The following is a 17,666-nucleotide window of genomic DNA, read 5'->3' as shown; positions in this document are numbered from 1 at the left end:
AGCAGTGTGAAGAGGAGTGGAGAGAGAGAGAGAGAGGGACCGCATAGTGCCGATCAGATGACCTCGCTGCTGCAGTTAATGTTCTCTGGTGCTCAGACACAAGGCTAAGGCTCGCCCTCGTACCGCGGGGCTGCTGTACTACAAGCTATTGTGGTAGTAGGGGTGGTGTTGTCGGAGGTGTGTGCGTGTGTGTGAATGAGTGTGTATGCAGGAGGGGACCGATTGGGGGGAGTTGAGGAAGGTGTTTGTGTGAGGGGAAATAGGGAGCGTGACACAGAGGAGGTATATGTTACTAAAGCAGTGCTCAATTTCTGTAATCCTTTCCTTCTTTCTTTCCTACTTTCTTTCTTTCTTTTCTCCTTACTCTGCTCTTTGTCTACCTCTCTCTCTCTTTGTCCCACTCTCTGGCCCTCCTCCTCCTCCTCTCACCCTCCCCATTTTACTGTGCCCCCTCTCCTCTCTACTGCCGCACTTGCCCCCCTTTCCCTCTACCTCATGCCCCCTTTCCCTCCCTCTCCTCTCTCCCCGTCTCTCCCTCGCTCCCTCTCTTCTTTCTCTCTCTGCAGTGCAGCACAGTGATTATCATTCCTCTCACAGAGTCAGGCCTGATAGTCAGATACTGCTGAGCACCCTTCTACATCACCTGCTTCTAGAGGGGAGCAACGGAGAGAGAGAGAGGAGAGAGGAGAGGGAGAGACAGAGGAAAGAGAAGGGGGTGGAGGGGGTCTGCAGAATAAGAGGGATGAAAGGGGAAAGAAGAGAAGGGGGAAATGAGAGAAGGGAGAGTGAACGAAGGGTGAGAGGGTGCAGAGAAATATGGGAGGGAAAAAAAACAGGGGGAAGCATGGAGAAGGGAGGATTGCTCTTACTGCAGAGGTGGTCCCACTGCAACATACTCGCTGCATAGTTATAAATGCGTGCGAGTGCGTGTGTGCGCACCTGCGAGTGTGAGTGTACGCGCGCAGGTGTGCCCAATGTGTGGATTTACGGTATCTGCATGGAAGCCGTGTGAGTAAGTGTGTGTTTTGGTAACAACATGTGCGAGTCAGAATTCTGAAGAAACGCAGCTCAAATTGCTTCATTCCTCCCTGAGCTGAGTTTCAACCTGCTCCAAACCATTTTCTGCATTCTGCAAATACCACGACAGTCCACCGACTCTCCCCTAAGCAGCATTCTTTGTCTCTTCATTTCGACTTCAGACAGTCTGTGGTCATGTTGTGCAAGCCTGTCTCTTTCAACATCTCACCCTGCCACACACGCTGATTAACAGCACTTTGGGTCCTTTCTTTCTCTTTCTTTTTTCGCTCATTCGCCCATTCATCAGTTGTTTTATTCATCATCTGTCGCCGTAGCTCTCCCACTTGGTCTCCAGACACTTGTCTCTACCTGTCTGCTTGACCCTAATGAGTACGCTGTGTAAACAGGACGTCTGCTCTATCCAGCATAGCCTCGGGAAACTGCATTCCAACACAGCACACGTCACTCACTGGTGCGGCACAAGGTCTCGGATATAGTTTTTAGATCAGTTCTATATTTAAATAACCAGTGTAAATATATCATCGTCAAATGAATTGTTAACACATCTGTCCTGTTCACAGAGCCCGTGCGAGATGCTTTCTGTCAGCATAACTCACTGTTCCTGCTCCTCGCCGCCTTTGATGCATAACTTAACGGTCCACAGCACAAGGTTTCAAAAGACTTCCAAGTAAACGTTTTCTGAGATTTGTGAACAAATGTAACCAAAGAAGAGAGAAATCTGACCAGTCGACTCAAAGTTTGGTTTAGTTAAGTTTTGTTAATTGGCCCTGTTGGCACTGTGATAAAACACAGAAGAAAAGTGATAGAAAAAAGTGTTGTAGATTAGATAAAAACACCCAAGAAACAAGATATTCATGTGATTTTGTCACCACTGAAGTTCACACTTAAGGTGCTTATAAAGTAATTTCTGCTTAAAAGATAAAACAAGACATCTGGGGTGTATATGATTATCTAACACAATTAAAGTGGTAGGAGACAATACTACTTTTGTCACATATGCACAAAGCCTTGTGACTCAAGTGATGTCACTCAGTGACTAAGTTTAAAAACCTGGTGGCTACATTACTCACAATGCAACGTAGTGACTGAGTGACATCACTGGAGGAAATTTATCAGATTATGCAGCTTCCTCTGGAGCCACAAAAAGGCTTTATTATACTACTTTTTCTCATATGCAGTAGTACTCGTCAAGACCTGTAAACACATTTTAATTAATAAAATTGGTTTACCCTTTAAATACAAGTAATTAAACATGTCATCAGTAGAGTCACATAGACCTTTCAATTTGAAGACAAGAGTGTGAATTGATCCATGTAGTGTCTCCACATAAAGTGTCTTTAATCACACAAACTGCTAAATAATTACAAAAGAAAGAAAACACTCAATACAAACTCATTATTTTTTGCAATAATATCTGAAGTTTAATAAACCCGAAGTTATTGAGTCCACTTATTAATTCCAACACTCGCTCCATGTGCGCACACACACACACACACACACCGACGTATGCTGGCTGCATTAGCACAACATGATTTCTAAACGGAGTCAAAACAAGAGAGCAGAAGCAAAGGTCATTTTGACTGATCAGCATTCCAGATATGAAGTCTGGACTATGCCCATGTGGTGTCAACAGAAGCATATTAGTTTTCACTGTGCGGTGTGTTAGCATAGTGCAATATCACCTTACATATTGTGCCCAGTTATAGCTGTAGCGTGCAGAAGGCTGACATATTATCAGCTCAATTATTTTTAGGTAGTAAATAAGCTATCACAGGATGCGAAACAGGATGAGGTGACATAATTTGATGATGGGGATGTTAGACTATTGATCTTGTATTGAATATCAGATATGTTGATGAGTCAGTTTCCTGAAGGCAACATATTCTGTGAACATTTATCCACTTATTAAATGAAGTTTTTTTTGTAAACAAATCATTTAATTAAACCAAATGTAATGTTTTGACGCCACGGTGGTTCTAGCCAATCAATAGGTCATGCTGCTAAGCCACTTATCAACCACTTACTTAGATAATCACATTTAAATATATTGACACCTGGCATGAAATATCACGTGTTCACTGGCTGAAATCATGTGAAGGACAACTGGCAGGGATATTAACATGCAAAGCTACACCCCTCAGTCAACGTTAGGAAAATTTCAGGTGTCTGGAGGGAGCGATTACAAATGGGATGTCAGGTGTCTGCTTGATTGACATTCGGCTCATAAAACTGCCCGACTACTGCCTGCCTCAACACAAGACCATCAGGGGAAAGAAAATATATTTTCTACCTCCAGTTGCTTCTCTTTCTTTTTCTTTTTTTTTTTTTTGAGCACAGTGAGAAATGCAAACATGCAGCAACATGGAGGAAAGTACGGGTGGGATGTTGGGTAAAGAAAGAAGAAAGCATAATCCATCACTTGTGGTGCTGGCAAACATGCAGTCAGACTCAGCATCGTGACCGATGAACATTTGTGAATTATTACAAAATACAATCTTTCATTAAAACTAAAATTCCTCCCACCGGAGTCTGTTGCAGTTTAAATAAACAACAGCAAGCGGGCGAGAATAAACACATATTTTTAATAAAGTTGAAATCTAATAGCTGTTTAGTTCAAATGTAATTATTGAACAGCTTTTATGTGCTAATTTAGCTACATCCCCTCACTATCAGTGGTTATTGATTATAAACCAAATGTTTGTTTCAGCGTTAGTCCACCAATTTTACACATTTAAGTGTGTTTACAAGTCTTTGGGAGTACTGTTGTTGCATTGTGGGTAATGTATCGGGCACTATGCTGAATGTTGACTGTAACATATATGTTGTGGTATATCTAAAGTGGGATACACATTTACACAGTTATGGATTATGCATGATATCCTAACTCTGCTTGCGTGCAACGTGACGCAGATTTTAGTGTATGGATGAACAAATGTGTGCCCGCAGTGGGAGTCTGACCTCCGATCCAAGCATTGCTGCAACCAAATCACTTGTAATGTACAAAAGAGGGACTAAACAATAGAAGGTATATGTCACAAACTAATGAATAATAGAATCAGGCATTACACTGTGGCTCTCCCCCCTGTACCTGGTTGCTGTCAAACATAAATGAGACTGAGCAGAGAGCCAAAGGGAAATGTGGCTCTAGTCCTACATCCATATTTGTAGTTTTGGTTTATGCATAAGGCGTATCCTTTCGATTCATTATGCAGACCAGAGTGTAGCGGGGGCAGAGGCACAAACAAAAAAAAAGCCATCCAAATGTGCTCACACATGCACAGTCAGATGTGCAGATGTTGCACATCCACACGCAAACACACATGTGTTGAATATGCAGACACATGTAACGAGAAGAGAGGGAGACTGTTAATTAACTAGAGCTCGTTAATTCTCTTTGAACCGACAGCAAGGAGGTTTACACACTAATTACCTTGATGACTGAGCCAACCTGTGCATGCACACACACATGCACCTCCTCACACTTCAAACGCACACAGACACACACACACACGTGTATTCTCACAGGCTGACATAACACATCTTGGAGGCTTTGAAAGTCTCACACAGCGGTAAAACACAAATATAAACGTGCAAAGTCTCCCTCGTACGCAGGAGCATATGCACGCACACACGTGCGCCACAACACGCGTTTGCCCTGAAATGAAAGCTATATTAGGACTTTCTTTTCTGCACTTCCTTCTGATTCAGATGGTTAAGTTTATTCCAAGTTCAGACCCATCATGCTTCTGTTTGATTCACATAGATCTGCCAGAAATAACTCCACAATAACTCCCGTACTGTATCAAGATACTAATATGCTTGTACTTACTGTAAATGCACACACATACACATACACACCCACTCAAACACACTCACCGGGCCGCGCAGATGAGTGAAGCTCCCATGTCAGTATTGAACTGTAATGGCCCGTGTCAGATTAAGGGGAAGGTTTTTTATGTCCTCCGTCAAACTCAATTAATATTCCATCAGCCATGAATTCATGGGCCACACTGGACCATGGCCAATTTATCTGTATGACTGTGTTCAAAAGTGTGAGTGTGCGTCTGCGCTTGCACGAATGTGCGTCGACGTTCATTAGATATTCGGGATATGTCGTGATCAGTCTTTACCGCATTTGCTCAATAATAGAAAGCATGCACGCACACGTACACACACATAAAAACATGCTTTGTGAGTCAGGTTGGAAAACATCAAGGGTGTGCTGGAGCACAGAGTGTTCTTTAGAGACAGGTAGAGGCTGGTGAGGCAGGCAGGAAAATAGGAAATAAAAAGATAAATTTAACGTTCGAGCAAAGGAGATGGAGATGCTTTAACAAGACCATATTGAGTAGAAGTGAAGGAGTATAAAGCCTAATTTGTAAAAAGAAAATGTGAGACAACAATGATAAGGAGCCAGAGGGACAGAGGCAGAGTGTATAGAGTGTACACTTAGTAGAATTTAATGACTAAAAGGTGCCAAAAAATGGGATTTGGCAAAAGAAAAGAGGTTTGTCAATGAGTGAAAGACTCAGAAATATAGAAGATGGAGGATGAGAGAAAAAGAGGGGGAAAAAGGGGGTTAGGGAGTGTGGAGGAGTTATGGGTCAATAAAGCCTGCTGTGGGGAAGACGAGAGGGACTCATAACGAGGTCAAGGACACATCATCGATCGCCACATCATAAAGCTGACTGGCAAGAGAAGAAGGGGTGGAGGAGGAGGGAGGGGGTGAGGGGGGTGAACAAAGTGTGAGGGAGGAACAGAGAAAGGAGGGAGAGTTACAGCTGTGAAAAGCAGAGTTGACTGCAGGATCGTGCCAAAAGAAGGAGGGATAGAGGGGAGAAATAGAAAATAAAATTATCAGGATGAAGGAATGAAAGGGGGCAGCTCTGGCCAGAAAGAGGGTTAGAGGGAAATTGAATTAGATGGACTCATGGCTGAACAGATGAATTCTGTAATAGGACACACACACAGAGCAACCTGCACCAGGTCCCTCCAGTGGTACTCACTCACTGCTTGTCTGTCCATCATGTCCCACGCTTTCAGCATTCATACAGTAATCCCAGCCACCGCCTGTCCCTCTTATGTGCTGCATTTGCACTCTAGTCACAGAGTTAAGCAGACATTTGTGGTCCCCAAAGGATGAATTCTACTGACTTTGGTGAGCCCCCATTTTTTCCCTTCTGATGCCACCGTAACGTTGAAGTTTTGTGAAATCTCTTGACAACGTCTTGATGGATTATCATTCAATTTGGTTCAGACATCTGTGTGCCCCTCAGGAGGCATCGTAATCACTTTGATTACAACCTCACTTTTCATCAAGCGCCAGGCCTCCAATAGTAGTAACTCACTGCTTGTCAGTCCATCAATTCCCACATTTTCTACATGTGTTAAGTAACCCTAGCCCTTGTTTGTCCTTCCTAATATTGCATTTATATTCGAGTTAAGCAGACATTCATGGTCCCTAGAGGATCAATCCCACTGACTTTGTTGAGCCTCCATTTTTTCCCTCTGATGCCACCATGAGGTTGAAATTAAGTGAAATATCTTGATTTATCTTGACTAACTTTTCGGTGGATTATTACATTTTGTTCAGACATTCATGTGTCCCTCGGGATGAGTTGAAATCGCTTCGATTACGCCCTCACTTTCCATCTAGCGGCAGCAACATTTCAATCTGTCTCATAATTTGGTTCATGAACAAATGGCTGCAAAATTAATGACGAGCGTTAGCATGCTAACACGCTAAGCTACAGTGAACACAGCAAACATTATACCTGCTTAGCATCACCATGTCAGCATTATGCTTTTGAGCACGTTAGCATGCTGATGTTAGCATTTAACTCAAAACAGCCTCACAGAGAGCGTGCACAGTCACATGTGGCCAATAAAAAGTGATTAATACATGTAAATTGCTACAAATTGTTACGTAGAGCCCCTTCTATATATGAACTGAACATAACTGATAATAAATGGTTTAATAGGTTCACATAGAAATTGAGAGAGCAGATACGTCGTTTTCAGCCATCATCTTTGTTTTAATTAGGAAGAAGACGGCATGTTTGGTAAAGGGTTAAAAATTAATGTGCAAAATATGGAATAATTTTTCCACCAGATGGTGAGAAGAGTCTTTGAGGATTCTCGAAAGAGATTCAGAACAGCTGTAAGTGTTGTTAAACGACCTTCTGGCTTTTTCAAAGACTGACGAGTATTTATTTCTTTAAAAAATCAAATCCATAACTCTCCGAGTCGAATGTAATGGTGATACATAAGAGGCACCAACTGGGCTGATAATGATCCAAAACTCCACAGTAATTTCTTCCTTTTTTTCAAATATTCTCAGAACAGACGGCTGGAGAGGAAATGAGCGTGGAGAAATTATTTCTCTTGTTGTCTTGTGATCCGAAATAATTAGCATTTTGCGACATTATTATCACAAAAATAATTATTCTGTGATGATGACAAAACATTTTGCCGTGATGTTGAGTTATTATTGTTCTGTGATCCTAAGGAAACACTTTTGACGGCGTGTTAAGTCAAGAAATAGCAGGATTATTTGTGATGTCGACATCTCTGATATCAAAAAAACAAGTTTATTGCGGTGAGATCACACATTTGACTTTTTTTCTCATCGCCAGAAAACAAGCATGTTTCTTACCCTCGCTGGCTCTGTATACTTTTTACCCACTTTTTCCTCTATGTGCCAATGCCACAAGTCTGAAAGAGTGGAAAGAAGGTTGGACTGCTTCATCTGAGCTAATGCTCTAAAAATACATCCCTGTCTCTCTGTGGAGAGTTAAGATGAAGCCACTGAGATTCCAAGAACTGCCGCTTTTCCATTAGACTCTAATATCCTCTTCTTCTCCCTCATTCTTGCTTGTGCTCACCATCGCTGCCATCTTTCCCTCATCCCTCTTTCATCTACGGGTTGTTAAGAAACGGCAGGAGAAACAAGTGCTCCTTTAATTTCCCCACTTCTGCTTAATTAATTACGCTGTGTTCCTGTCTTCTCTTGTCTTGCTTGTTCATGAGGTGAAAACGCTCCTTTTTCTCTGGCTGTTCGGAAGAAAAAGAAGAATCGGTTCAGTCTGGGCTTTTATTCCAGCCGTCCATCAGTTTCCCTCCAGATTATCCCGAGGCGACGTTCCGAGCTGGAGTTTTTCCGCCCTAATCTGCGTCTTCCCTCTGTTCCCTCACTTCCTCTCTATACCCCGCGTGTTTCAAAGCAGATCTAAATTGAAAGGGTTGTAATTTTGCGAGCAGATAAATGAGTGTGTGAGGAGATAGGAGGGATGTTGTATAGAAATGGGCTTCCTGGTGCAGAGTGATCCCTTCAGGCCAGACGGAGTCATTTAACTCTCTCTGATATTCTCTCAGCATGGACTTATTACAGTTTCCTTTTTTTCTCTCTCTCTCTCTCTCTTTCTCTCCCTCTCTCTCCCTCCAAAGCAAAAACTGGTCTGCTAACTAGACTGGAGTGATTTGTGTGTTGAAATAGCAGCAGGTGTGATGCTCAGTTTGAGTGAATGATGTGAGTCGTTACTGAATCACCACCACTTCCACGGCAGGATTGGAAGATTTGTCACTTGTAGTAGATGGCCTGTTTGTGTTGACAGTGATGGGTGCGGCGTACAAATAGAGGGGACGCTTCTTCATTTTTTTTCAGTCAGATCCCAATTAGCTTCAGCATAGCGGCTGGCAGTTTTCCTTAGGCCAGTGTGAAATAATAAAAATGAAAACAAATAGCCATTTTAAATCATACAGTATCAATAGAAGGAGAAAAGGCCTGGAAAACCAAACATTAGAAAATAAGTGAAATTATTTTGCAAGCCGAAGGTTAAACAATAAAACTTTATAACCTGAGAACAAAAAACCTAATCAGAACTGAAAGGATAAGGCTGAATATATTCTATTATTGTTAACAAATCCAATAAAAATACCAAAATCAATGATGCATTACTCTGTCTCTCAAGGGTTTCCAACTTTCTCTCTCCGTGGCACTCAGCCCAAAGCCCATTTGCTCCTTCTGAGGATTTAAATCCTTAAAAGCAAGCCACAAATATAAAAGGGTTTCATTTTTGGAAGCTGTAGTTGCAGCAAACTTTACTCAAACAGAAGGAAATAGTGTTTTTGTCAAGGACTATTTTCAGCTGTGGACTGATACACAGATGGTGTGGTAGGAACTGCCTCAAAACAAACCACAGTACCCATGTTATTTACAGTGGGCGATGTGAGGGAGGGATGCCTGACTCATTGATCGTTTATCTGACCGAGGTCAGCGCAGGTTAGAATCTATGGCCTGGACCATCGCTCGGAAACATCAGTAGCCCAACTGTGCTGTGTATTGATAAATCCATGGTGCTGTCCGTGGTGCTGAAGTAGCAGATGGATTTGTAATTGCACCCTGTTCTCTATAATATTCTCTAAACTATATACTACACAGTATATATTCTTTACTATATTGTAGCCTATATTATATACTCTATAGTATAGTTTCACCTTCATGATCAAAGTGACAAGTAGCAACTTGTATTCATGGAAAAGCGGGTGGATCATAGAGACACACTGCTGCCTGTGGTATGGTTGAGGCGTCCTGCAACAATGTCTCTCTGGAGATGAACATGGGTGTGTGTTGGTTGGTGGTGTGGTGGCAGGGGGGGTGCTCCTATTGGGTCATACCCCCTGTTAAATATTCATGTCACCCATTGCGACTGTGTGTCTCATTAATGTGTGTTTAATTGACATCAGTTGAGATTGTTGAGGCTTTGGATGCACAGACATGACTTTTTAATAAAATCAACGCATTTCTGTTTTTTGTAATTTCACCGGGGTTTGGTGACAATAAAAACAAACTAGAATATCACCAGATTTCAGTAGGAAGAGCGATGGCAGTGTCCACTAGTTAATCAATCGCAGATGGCATTGTTCTCCCGGACAGATAAAAGAAATAAAAGTAGCCTAGAAAATGCTAAAATGGGTTGCCAATTATACCTGGGCAGCCCGCCCAAGTAAAACATATGTGTAGGAAACTTTGAATTTAGCATTTAGCTTCCTTTATTTATTTCAGTAGTCGCACCACAAAGTGTTTTTAAGAGTGGACTCTATTATCCATCTGCTACTAGTCGGCTCCATTCCAGCTGAAAAATAAGTGTCTCCAGGCCAGCCAGAGGTTTGTAAACATCAGCCATGTCCAGCAGCATTAATCTAAACTCGGATTAAAAGCCAACCGAAAACTTTGAAAGACGCCGTGATTGGTTGATGACTATTACCCTGAATTGTAACAGCTAAGCTCATAATCAAGTCGAACACAATCAGATAATCTCAATATGTCTTTGCAGACCCCTGCCCACCAGCCTAATCCCAAGATTTAGAAACTCAGATTAGGAATCCTGGATGATTAATCCCATATTGTGTGTGCATGTTCCCTGCAGGGGACCCTTCGCCGGGTGACCTTCTCGGTAGTCAGCCAGCCCCAGGACGGCGGTTGCTATGACAGTGGCCTGGAGGACTCGGAGACGCCGAGCAGCAAGAGTTCATCAGGACCGCGGCTGGGAGCCCTGCCGCTGCCCGAGGAAGGCTACGAGCGGACAACACCGGAAGGAAGTGTGGGGGAAGAGGAGCATGTGGAGAATGGTCAGAGCCAAACACACACACACACAAACCATCTAGTAAACAGCCAATACATGTCATTGAACTCAGTCAGAATTGCGGTCAAGAGGGTCCCAGATATATTTACTTACATATTTTGTCTCTCAAGGCTATATATACTCTATATTATGAAAGGCTTACACATGTTTTCATTATGCACAGACTCTCCATCACACACACACACATACAGTACAGGCTCTATGAAACCCTGACTTGCGGTCAAGGTCTCAGGAGCCTTTTCTCTCCTCACATGACGGGAATGTGTTTTACAGAATGAAGCAATTGTCCTGCGTGTGTATGCATGTGTGTTATGCGGGGAGCATTTTTGAAAAACGAATGCATGACAGTACAATGTGCCAGAGGCTCATCCGTGGCCTTGGTGTCGATCGGCAGCCCAGGTCTTCCCTTTCACAGATGAATTAGTGTTTTTACCTCTCCTACAGGGTCTTTGTCAAGGATGGAGACAGTCGAAAAAAGGCATATTTTTCTCTTTGTATATTATGCACTGACAGAGCTTGGACAACAGTGGCAACACACCAAGGTCACTGTGACCTTGGTGGCTGACTGTACTTCTGGGGCTGCTTTTTCAACAGCACGCAAAATCTTAAGATTTTGTGGAGTTTTGTCATGGTCAGGTGGAGAGAGGAATTGAAAAGAGAATTCCTTGTGTTGGTTCTAATTATACTGTATAATTATGAGCTGTTTGGTTACACATAAATCTCCCGCTGCTGCTGCTGCTGAGTGCAGACAATAAACCTGGAGTTAGTCCCCAAAATACAACAGAAAGATTTAATTATTGTACTTGAGGGAGGCCTGTTTTGCTTTTTCCTTTGTTTTCATTCCCCGCCGTGTGTTATATATGTACTTGTACATGTAAAAGATCTTGAAAGTTAAAAAGCTCAAAGTCTGCTCCAGCAGGAGCTCCTCTCTCCCACAGAAAAGACTGCTCCTGAAACGCCGCGTCAGTAGTCCCGCCTGTAATACCGTGACTTTGTGACATCACACTAGGTCATCATGTCAAACATTTGTATAATTAATGCCCATATTCACGGTAGAGGTGAAGCTAACTAGAAGCTGAAAACACGACAAAGACAAGTTGAGCGGTGCTGGTCTCAGGCATGTGTGAGCGGACCAATCAGAGCAGACTGGGTATACAGGGGGGTGGGGGCCTTAAAGAGACAGACGCTAAAACAGAGCGTGTCAGAGAGAGGGGGAATACAGTGCTGCTGCACTGGACAGTTTTTTGAGCATGAAAGCACGTAACCCTGTTCTTGTAGTAACCCAAAATGAAACTATGAACCTGAAAATTAGCATGATATGTGAGCATGCATAGGGCCACATTTTATGACATGATTCAGTGGCCATGCCACATAAAGTATATAATAACTTGCATTAACTTTCATACAGAAAACATTAAGCACACACACACATACATCATATTTAAACATAAGTGACACAAACTCATATTAAGATGAGCACAATGCACAATTCAGCATGACATGTCTCCTTTAAATCAAGTAAAGCATTTAAATGTGTCTTAGATGTGTATTGAATTCATTACCTTGGACTATCTGTAACATGGCACCTACACAGTCTCTGTAATTGGCAGGAAAGTCAAATGCATCTCATCCATCATCATTATTAAGTAATCTGTCTGCATTTAGCATGATGTCAGTATTGATTCATAAATGATTGGTTTACATAGATAATAACCGTAACCTTTGACATTTGACCATGTGAGACATCAGCATTCAATCTCTGGTGGCCTCACTAACCTTTTGAACCAACCACCCATGGGCTGAAACAGGGCTGATGTGTAACTTAATCATTTCCTACATGTAAAGAAATGTATATTAGTCATTCAGATCTCTGAATATTATCTCCTCCTTGGCCTCGGTGCTCGTTTGTTTTGACTTCCCCTTTAACCTTTCGTGTGATGCTAAACATTGATTTTTTAAAACATTCTTTTGGAGTCAGCAATTTCCATTTTGTTCCAACAACATTTTTCTCGCCTTTCTTACTCCCTTTAAATCCTATCCCCCTCCCTTATGACCTTTGTCCTCCATCCATATCCATATGCTTTCTTTTCTTATTTAAAGGAGACATATTATGCTCATGCTCAGGGTCATGATTTTAGTTTGGGTTACTACTAGGATAGGTTTACCTGCGTTAATGTTAAAAAAAAACACATCAGTTTTCTCATGTTGTCCAGTGCTGCAGCACTGTATTCCCCCTCTGTCTGGAACGCTCTGTTTTAACTCCTGTTTCTTAAAGGCCCCTGCTCCTGAATACCAAGTCTGCTCTGATTGGTCAGCTCACACACGCCTGACCCAGCATCTCAAACAACAACACAGCAGCTTTGCTAAATCAATTCTCAAGTGTCAAACTTGCCACTACGAATAAATTATTCAAATGTGTGACATGGTGATGTAGTATGATGTCACAAAGTCACAGATTTATAGGCGGTACTACTGACGAGGCAGGAACAGATTTTTCTGTGGAGGAGAGGAGCTCCTGTTGATGTGACCCTTTTAACTTTCAAGAGTTTATATAAGTTCTTTAAATGCACAAGAATATATATAAAACGCTGAAGCAAAGGAAAATAATTATAAAATAGGTCTCCTTCAATTGTCTTTTGTTGGGACACATCCGTTGATTAATTCTGACCGGGTACCATTGTCAGGCTGCATGTCATACCCAATTCTCTCTCCCCTGTATTTCCTGGCAGAAATAAAATAAATAAATAATAAAAAATGTCTGTATTTTGTCTCTTTGTTATGTCCAGATGCCAGACAGCTGCCAGATGTAGCCCTGACAGGAAAGTGTACCAGGGAGTGTGACGAGTTTGGCCACTCTGACACTTGTTGGATGCCCATCCGCCCTTCGCCTCGCCAGCGTCAGCGCCACGGCAGCGACCCCCCTCGACTCTCCACCTTCGCCCCAGGAGACGATAACAACAATCTTCGTGGTAATGACCAGGAGAGCGACAGCGAGAGCGCCGGCAGCGCAGGGAGCTCAGAACCCGGGATGGTCGTCGGTGGAGAAGGCCAGAGATTACCTTTAGTCAACGGAGATCCTCTCGGCACCCTGGGTAGAGGAGACCGCAACAGGAACATGGGCGATCACAACCGCAACCTTCTGAACCGCAAGATGACTTCGGCATCCTATGACACGTTCAGCAGCGCAGGCTTCGGGAGGCGCCAGCCAGAGGAGGAAGGAGGTGAAGGCCAGAACCCACCTGAGGTCATACCACTGACGCGGACAGGTGGCGACTACAAGACCACGTCCTGCCTCACGTTGTCACGCCGCGAGGTCTACCTGTGACAGCCTTGCAATGGAGCAATCATCATAACACCACTCCCTTTCCTGAAAAAGAGGGAGGGTTAAGACTTTACTTGGAAAGTCATCAGTTTGGAAGGCCTTTTAAACCTGTGAAGATGTGAAAATGTCAGAAAAGATGTTTTCCAAAAGCTGTATATCAAATTGGAACTTTTGGAATCTGACTAATATTTATAGGCACTTAAAACTTAAGCAAGCGATGCATCAACTCTTTGGGGAGCTCTGACCAGGAGTACTTTCTGAAAAAAAAAACTCTTTTTTTAACTACTAGTGAAAGTTGCCTACAGGCAAATATCCCATTACGTCCATGTGGAGGAGGACAACTTCATCTCTTCCCTTTACCTGAATTCAGTGCATGCCTGACCCTCTGCCTCAGAGGGATCCGTGTGAAGAAGAGAGAGAAGCGAGATTGAGACTGAGCAAATCTTGATGCTATAAATACATAGAAGGCTACAGCAAGAGAGATTTGGACTCGACTGCTGGAAAACTCATCGAGATCTTATCCAGTTAAAATAGTTGAAAAGAAGTAACGGGTCTTTGATTGAGTTTTTTGGATGTAATCCAAACCAATCAAACTTTCTAATGCCTAATCGACTCTATCGTAACACAAGACGGGGATATTAACCAATCAAACTGCTAACCCCGCCATAAACAGAGTATCAAAGCACCAACAGTGTGGTCACTGTACAGTTACGCGGTAGAAAAAAATGTGCTGATCTCAAAAATCAGGTATCGTTCTTTAAAAACATAATCGATTCAGAACAAACTGCAACAATGTGAAAAGACTGTTGTTTTTTTTTTTACAGTAATCAAATGTAACCATTCAGAATACAAGGTTCTCATAAAGTGTCAGTAGTGCCACCGTGTTCCAGCGTGTTTGAAAATACGTGTTTAATTATTTTGCCTTCACACCCAGTCTGTATGTATATATTGTATGTGTGTATTTGATAAGACGGCAGTGTTATCGCTCTGCTGGTGTCCACAGTTTCAGAGTAGACTGAGGTGCCGAGTTCGCTCACACCTGCAGCATCCTAACAGTGTTCATGCGTCATAAATGTTCTTTCGCACACACACGCACACACATAGACACATGCACGCATGCACGCACTTACACACACAGACCTAAGCATGTAAACACAAACTCATACAGTGCATTTACAGAATGTGACCATGCATAGGGCCACAGTTTATGACATGATTCAGTGGCCGTGTAACATATAGTATATAATAACTTGCATTAACTTTCATACAGAAAACATTAAGCACACACACACACACACATACATACAGCATATTAAAACATAAGTAGACACAAACCCATATTAAGATGTGCACAATGCACAATTCATATGCACTATGTGTGTATGTGCTCTTAATCATTATTTTTTAACATATTGCCTCTCATTGAACTAGCTGTAGCATTTTGCCTGCTCCCCTCCAGCCAGTATTTAAAAATGAAATGTATTTAAATAATTACTCATCTCTCTGACTGATGTGTGGGGGGCTACATTAAAGGGAACTTCAGACATGACATCTACTGTATGTAATGATAAGACAATGTGGGAATATGAGATATTCTGCATACTGTAAGTAGGACTCATAGAAAAACCAAATTTCTGTAAGGAAAAAAAAAGGAAACGAAAAAAGGACTCTGCATGAACGAAAGATAATGCTAACTTTTTTTCTCTTTTTTAAAAACCATACGCCTTTTTGGATACCACGCCTATTTGGATACATCTGTACTATATGTGTGTGCTCTGGGGAAATGGAGATAATGACGGCTGCAAGGGAGTTAGCTTCAGTGGATTAAACTGTTCCCTCTATCGTGCAGCAACTTTGGGGTAACCTTGGGCCTTTCTCTCAGTTTGCACGGCCCTGCAGTTGGCACGAAGGGTGCCGCAGGCTGTAACAACAAAGAACACAATGTAGTGGGAGCGCAGAGTTCTGCTGCACCCTCTTCACCGCACAGTGCCGACCTGAACACGCCCATACTGCTGTGCTGAACCACGCAGATAACAGACTCCTTCACGTTCGTCCTTCCCAGCAGCTACTGCACGACTCCAGACACACTCTGCTGCACTGGGCTGAAGAGTGGGTGTGGATCGAGGCCAGCACATCTTAATTCCCATCATCAGTGTGTGGTTCAGTGGTGTGATAGGGATAATAGGGTTAGGTCGTCCCTGTGGTCTTAATGAGTTTCCTTTCTCCTCTCGTCTCCTCCCTTGATCTGCACTGATCTCATTAATGTCTGGATAGGCGAATGTAACACTGCTGGAAATTGCCAGTGAGTGGGTCTCTTCATTTTTCTGGTTGTTTTGGATCAGATGAGGCGAAGGAGACCTGCTTGTTAAGGATGTGCTACAAATTACAACATACAAGTTCATAGATCCTTGTAGAGCACAGAGTGAGTCAGAACAGAGAACACTCAGGTAAGATGTGTCTTTAACTTGTTGTTTAACCAACTACTTATGGTTTTGGCCACACACAAACCCACACACTGTTACTGCTTGACCGTCCCCTCACTGAAAGATAAATCAATGTGTGGAAGCAGTAAAGTACCATGTCGTCTTAAACAGGCTGAGAAATGGGTGTTCTTTACAGTATGTAAGTGATTACACTTTGTATACCTGTATATACCTTAATCTTCACAACTCTGTGGCCGAACCGCTTTTAGACCACTGATGTACTTACTCCCTAAGCCTTCATTACCCCCAAATCCCCAACATGGCTGTTTACTGAGCTCTTGTTATTGATGGGCAGTGCTGAGGATGTAACCAAACTCAACGCATGGAGTTAATCTGTTCACGGAGAGTTCACGTTGAAAGGGGATTGGTGAAAACAATCACAACATCCTGCAGGGTACTTACAACGAGAGACAGAAGGACACATGCTCTTTCTCTGAGAGAAAGAGTTGAGATACATGTTGATCAATCCCTCGGACAACAGAAACATCTAGTTCGTCAGTCTTGGAAAGAGACTCTTGGCACAGCCCTGTCGCTTCAAAGTGGCAGATATTTCTTCAAACTGCTGTTTTAAGGCAGTTTCATTATGGCACCTTCAAACCCTCCCATCTGGATTTAAGGGAACTTGCTGTACAGGAATCTGTGTGGGTGTGTATCTTTTTTTATACTTGCACGTTTAAACATGAATATGTTTCATTCTTCTGCAAAACAGAGAGGGGAGACAGACAGAGAAGAGCGTTACGTCTGAGATCTATCACCCACTAAACGAGACATTTTTAAAAACAGACACTTCAGCGCACATCATATACCTGTCATCCCCCTCGTGCTGTTACCCGTATAGCCATGTACAGATAAAACTACACTGTAGAACAGACAACTGGAAACCATAACAGACAATGGCATGCTTAAGGTCTTCAAATCTGCACTTGAGAAAAAATGAGAAAAAAAGTGTTATTTTTATTTTCCTCTTCTTTGTTTTCTTTTCCTATGGGGCTGGCTCTGTTTTTTGCTGCTCCCTTCCTGTAATTACATAATGAACTAATTGCATTTGCTATGACGAGGAGGAAGAGGAGTCGTCGACGAATGGTTTGGTACGAAGATGAATCATGTAAAAGTTTGACTTTGACATTAAAAACTTCAAACACTCTTGTTTGTCTGTTTACTTTTTGAGGCTTATTTCAC

General features: G+C 42.5%; 1 protein-coding gene across 1 annotated transcript in view; it reads left to right on the top strand.

Moving 5' to 3' along the window:
• The window catches only part of pcdh7a (protocadherin 7a), a 45,169-nt gene extending 27,539 nt beyond the window's left edge, over nt 1-17,630 (top strand). Inside the window, exons 4-5 of the mRNA XM_084383771.1 lie at nt 10,467-10,668; nt 13,469-17,630. Coding sequence (XP_084239897.1) covers nt 10,467-10,668; nt 13,469-14,007 — 741 coding nt within the window. The 3' untranslated portion in view covers nt 14,008-17,630. The remainder of the gene's footprint in view (nt 1-10,466; nt 10,669-13,468) is intronic.
• The last annotated feature ends 36 nt before the right edge of the window (nt 17,631-17,666 follow it).

Source organism: Pagrus pagrus (assembly GCF_965226575.1).
Source record: "Pagrus pagrus genome assembly, chromosome: 2".
Taxonomy (NCBI): Eukaryota; Metazoa; Chordata; class Actinopteri; order Spariformes; family Sparidae; genus Pagrus; species Pagrus pagrus.
This window is presented reverse-complemented; position numbering and strand designations above follow the sequence as displayed.